The sequence below is a fragment of the Priapulus caudatus genome, unplaced genomic scaffold, assembly GCF_000485595.1.
Source record: "Priapulus caudatus unplaced genomic scaffold, Priapulus_caudatus-5.0.1 Scaffold13, whole genome shotgun sequence".
Lineage (NCBI taxonomy): Eukaryota > Metazoa > Priapulida > Priapulimorpha > Priapulimorphida > Priapulidae > Priapulus > Priapulus caudatus.
In genome coordinates, this window is record NW_014577074.1 from 1,020,036 (window position 1) to 1,023,508 (window position 3,473).

The following is a 3,473-nucleotide window of genomic DNA, read 5'->3' on the forward strand; positions in this document are numbered from 1 at the left end:
GGCAAAACAAAATATAGGTGTGGTTACCGTTTTCCGACCGACCCATATTTTCCCAGCGACCCTAAACATTTTATTGTCAATTTTCGTTTAAAGTGAAAAAAAAAAGATAAAAAAAATATATAAAAAATGAATTGGACAGTTCCTGCCTTCAAAAGGCCACAACGCACATCCTTCGGGCATGGTTCGTCAAAAACATGTTCAATAAAATAAAATGTTTTCGCTACCTACTACCTATTTTTATTCGGCATGAAAGGGTAACACACACCTATATTTTGTTTTGGCCTTACCGGAAAAAATAAGTATACGTTGAATGATATCATAACAAAAACTTTCGAAAAGCAACGGTGGCGGTTGGCATTTGAGACGAAAATGCCACGAAATGTCAGTTTTTTCGTGTTTTCATATCAATATATTATTATGACGGGGAACGATTTCCTTACTTTTGAACGTGTTAAGGGGTGAGATAACACTCACTGCCGAGTAATGTGTCAGTTTGGTTAGCTTTCCTGCAAAGGAAATGTGGTAAATCAAAAAGTGAATAAGTTGTAAAAACCCGAAAATCCCCCGCTAAATCCGAAAAACCTGTAAAAACCCGAAAATCCCGAAAATTCCGCAGGGCGGAAGGTGCGTTGTGAAGGATTGTTTACTCTAGGTTCTAGGGTTATTTTCAGTAAATTTATGTTAAATATCGCTACATAAAAAGTTTCCATGGTTCAATTAAATTAGAATATTTTAAAAAATGTTTTAAAACGAACGACTACAGTTGATTACACGACGGTTCGGCCACTCAAAGCGCACGCATCTGGTAAGTTGCGCAAAACCACGTTTTCAGCCAAGGGCTACAGACAAGGGGTGTTTCTTATTATCATTTCTTAAAGCAAAAGGATTGTAATTTATCTTATAAACGACATATAGTTTCAGTTATAATATGGATAAATTTGCCTAAAAGATATTGTTCGGTTAAATAGCATTTAGGTATAAATATAATTGCACCTTTGTGATTTAGCCCTTCGGTCTGTGACGTGCAAATAAATTCGAAATGCCCAACTTTTTCGGGGTGGAGCACGGTCGCGGTATCATGGCGCCCGTTCAAATTTCTGTACGTTGATGGTGTCAATAAGAAATGTGACAACGCTTACACATGTGTGGGGTATGAACCTTGTTTTGTCTTTCTACATGCAAAAATGCATTGAAATTTTATATACTACACAGTTACTATATTATATACCGTTAGGAAAAACAAACCTTGTTTCAATCTACGCCTTCTAGTTTACCTTCTAGTTTTACAAATTTACCTTGAGTCTCAAAACTCATAATTTCACGTTCGAATCAACGGTAGAGCATTGTATTCATTAGTTCATGTAAGACTGGGGTAATATAGACTGTCCCTATTTAATTTATAGGTAGGTAGTGCCTGCCAGCTGTTGGAAATCAAGGTAACAAAAACCAATAATCTATCCACGAGCTGATTTGTGGATCCGCGGAGATGCGTTTTGATTGTTCCCACGAACTGACTCGTGGATCCGCGGGGCACGTGCTAAAATAGTCTTTATAGAAATGTATTGAGCCCTAAGTTTAAATAAGAGTTATATTGTAACTTGTAACAAACATATTGAAAACACTGTTTACCTGAATTTAATTCCATTTGAGGCTTGGCTAAGGCTACATAACAAATGTAATTGAACAGCATGTAATTGGCAGAACCGCGACACTTATATGTAAGCAATAATGATAACAAATTATCATGATGCTTGTGCATATATATAAGTTTTAAGCAATTTGACAAATGTCCACAAATGGTAGCACAGACCTTATTGATGCTCAGAGGGTCTATGTACCACAGGGTACTGCCAGAACGTACCATGGGTACGGTCCGGTATACCGGAACGTACCCTGGTAGTGGTACTATCTAATATGCCGGACCGTACCTCGCCTACTCCACTAACAAGTCTAGGGAGTCGCCTACACCTACTCCCTAACCCTAACCCTATCAGATAGTTACCAGGGTACGTTCCGGCAGTACCCTGGGGGACATAGACCCTATGAGCCTTATTGATTGGAAAGCAAAAAATTCAAAATGCAAAAAACTTGCTGGAAAATGAAAAGGCTTGAATGTGCAATGGCCCTCTCAGTCGAGATGATTGCAGATTTTACCCACATTTGCGGCGAAATGCAATCACTAATGCAATGTAAGCATACAGCTTATCACTATCAATCGATTCTTTAAACTCAGCTCAGAAGATTTAACGTAAATCCAATAGTAGCCACCACTTTTTGGTTCTTAGTTAGCTATGACTAAGAGATTTATTATATTTAGACTGAAGCTCGATTTATTTGTGGTATTATTTAAGCGATGCCATCGCTACATCGTACAACTTTTTCAGAGTTTTCCAAGAAGTATCATGTGAGGCCCTGTGTTTAAGACTGCCATACAACGCTTAAGACCGCTTTTCTAGGTTGATTTAGGGAACCCTTAAATATGGGTTTAATATTGTTTTTTATTATTCATAATTTTACTCACTACAGTACAGTAGGCCTATAAATATGATTAAATAATATTATTAATATTTATTATACACTCAGTGTATGACCTGCCATGTGTATTACTATCATTGACGTCGTTTACACCATAAAATTTCTTAACTGATAACTAGATATATGCCAACTGGTTACAACGTAAAGCTATTCCCTGTAACTAATACAAACAATTAACTGGTGTTCTAGAAGTTCACCTGAAGTTCGGCCTTTTCCACTTCCCACTGTGACCTTTCCATCTCGAACCGTGCCCATTCATGTTGGATGAAGTGCAAGATTCCCGGAATAGAATACGGCAGAGTTCGAGGCACTTGATCGTCTACACCCTTGACACCAAACCCAGTAATGGACGGACCGGCCTGGGAGTTAGGACCGTTCGAAATTTGCGTGTTTCCGGCTGGACCTTCTTCCACCATTTCTTCATTGGCCGTCAGCCATTTATACCAGATGTTTACAGCAGATTGCAATGCACGATGGGAATGTACGCACCACTATCGTCGTTCATAAAATCATTGTTTCTCTCTTCATGATAAGGTTTACACGCAAAACCTCACTCAAAATTGCATATAACTTGACAGATTATAATAACCCCCCATTTCCAGCAGTCAAAACGCGTTTAGAGTCTTCGAAGAGAAACAAATGACGACTTGCAAACACCAACACATTATGAAACTAAGTTTTTGTGCCTTCATTTCTCGAAAGGTGTCGCAACGACCGTGTCACGGTTCAATGTTCACTTGTTACCGGTTAAGCCTACGTGGAGCTAAGTCATTTAGGTATAATATTCCATCTATTAAATTGAACATAATTGTGGATTTGAACGCGCGTCACAATCAATAACATAGTAGGTTGTAAGTATACGTTTTTTACTGAACGAATAAAAGTCTACAAACAAGTAATCGGTAATCTAATTGATCAGGAACTTAATGACCGAGTCT

The 3,473-nt window shown here is 38.2% G+C and overlaps 2 protein-coding genes across 8 annotated transcripts in view; one reads left to right on the forward strand and one right to left on the reverse strand.

The window, feature by feature from the left end:
• Positions 1 to 3,213, reverse strand: part of LOC106808300 (striatin-3-like) — a 32,840-nt gene extending 29,627 nt beyond the window's left edge. For 2 of the 5 annotated variants that reach the window (XR_001393764.1, XM_014810958.1), the window contains exon 1: positions 2,733 to 3,213. Coding sequence is in view for 4 of the 5 variants with exons in the window: in XM_014810958.1 (XP_014666444.1) it covers positions 2,733 to 2,951 (219 nt within the window). In the remaining variant the exon portion in view is untranslated. The remainder of the gene's footprint in view (positions 1 to 2,732) is intronic. The other 3 variants (XM_014810970.1, XM_014810977.1, XM_014810985.1) reach the window with 3 other exon arrangements.
• Positions 3,214 to 3,233: 20 nt separating this feature from the next.
• The window catches only part of LOC106808326 (protein transport protein Sec23A-like), a 12,971-nt gene continuing 12,731 nt past the window's right edge, over positions 3,234 to 3,473 (forward strand). Inside the window, exon 1 of one of the 3 annotated variants that reach the window (XM_014811008.1) lies at positions 3,234 to 3,311. The gene's annotated coding sequence lies outside the window, so the exon portion shown is untranslated. Of the gene's footprint in view, positions 3,387 to 3,473 lie in introns of all 3 variants that reach the window. The other 2 variants (XM_014811017.1, XM_014810998.1) reach the window with 2 other exon arrangements.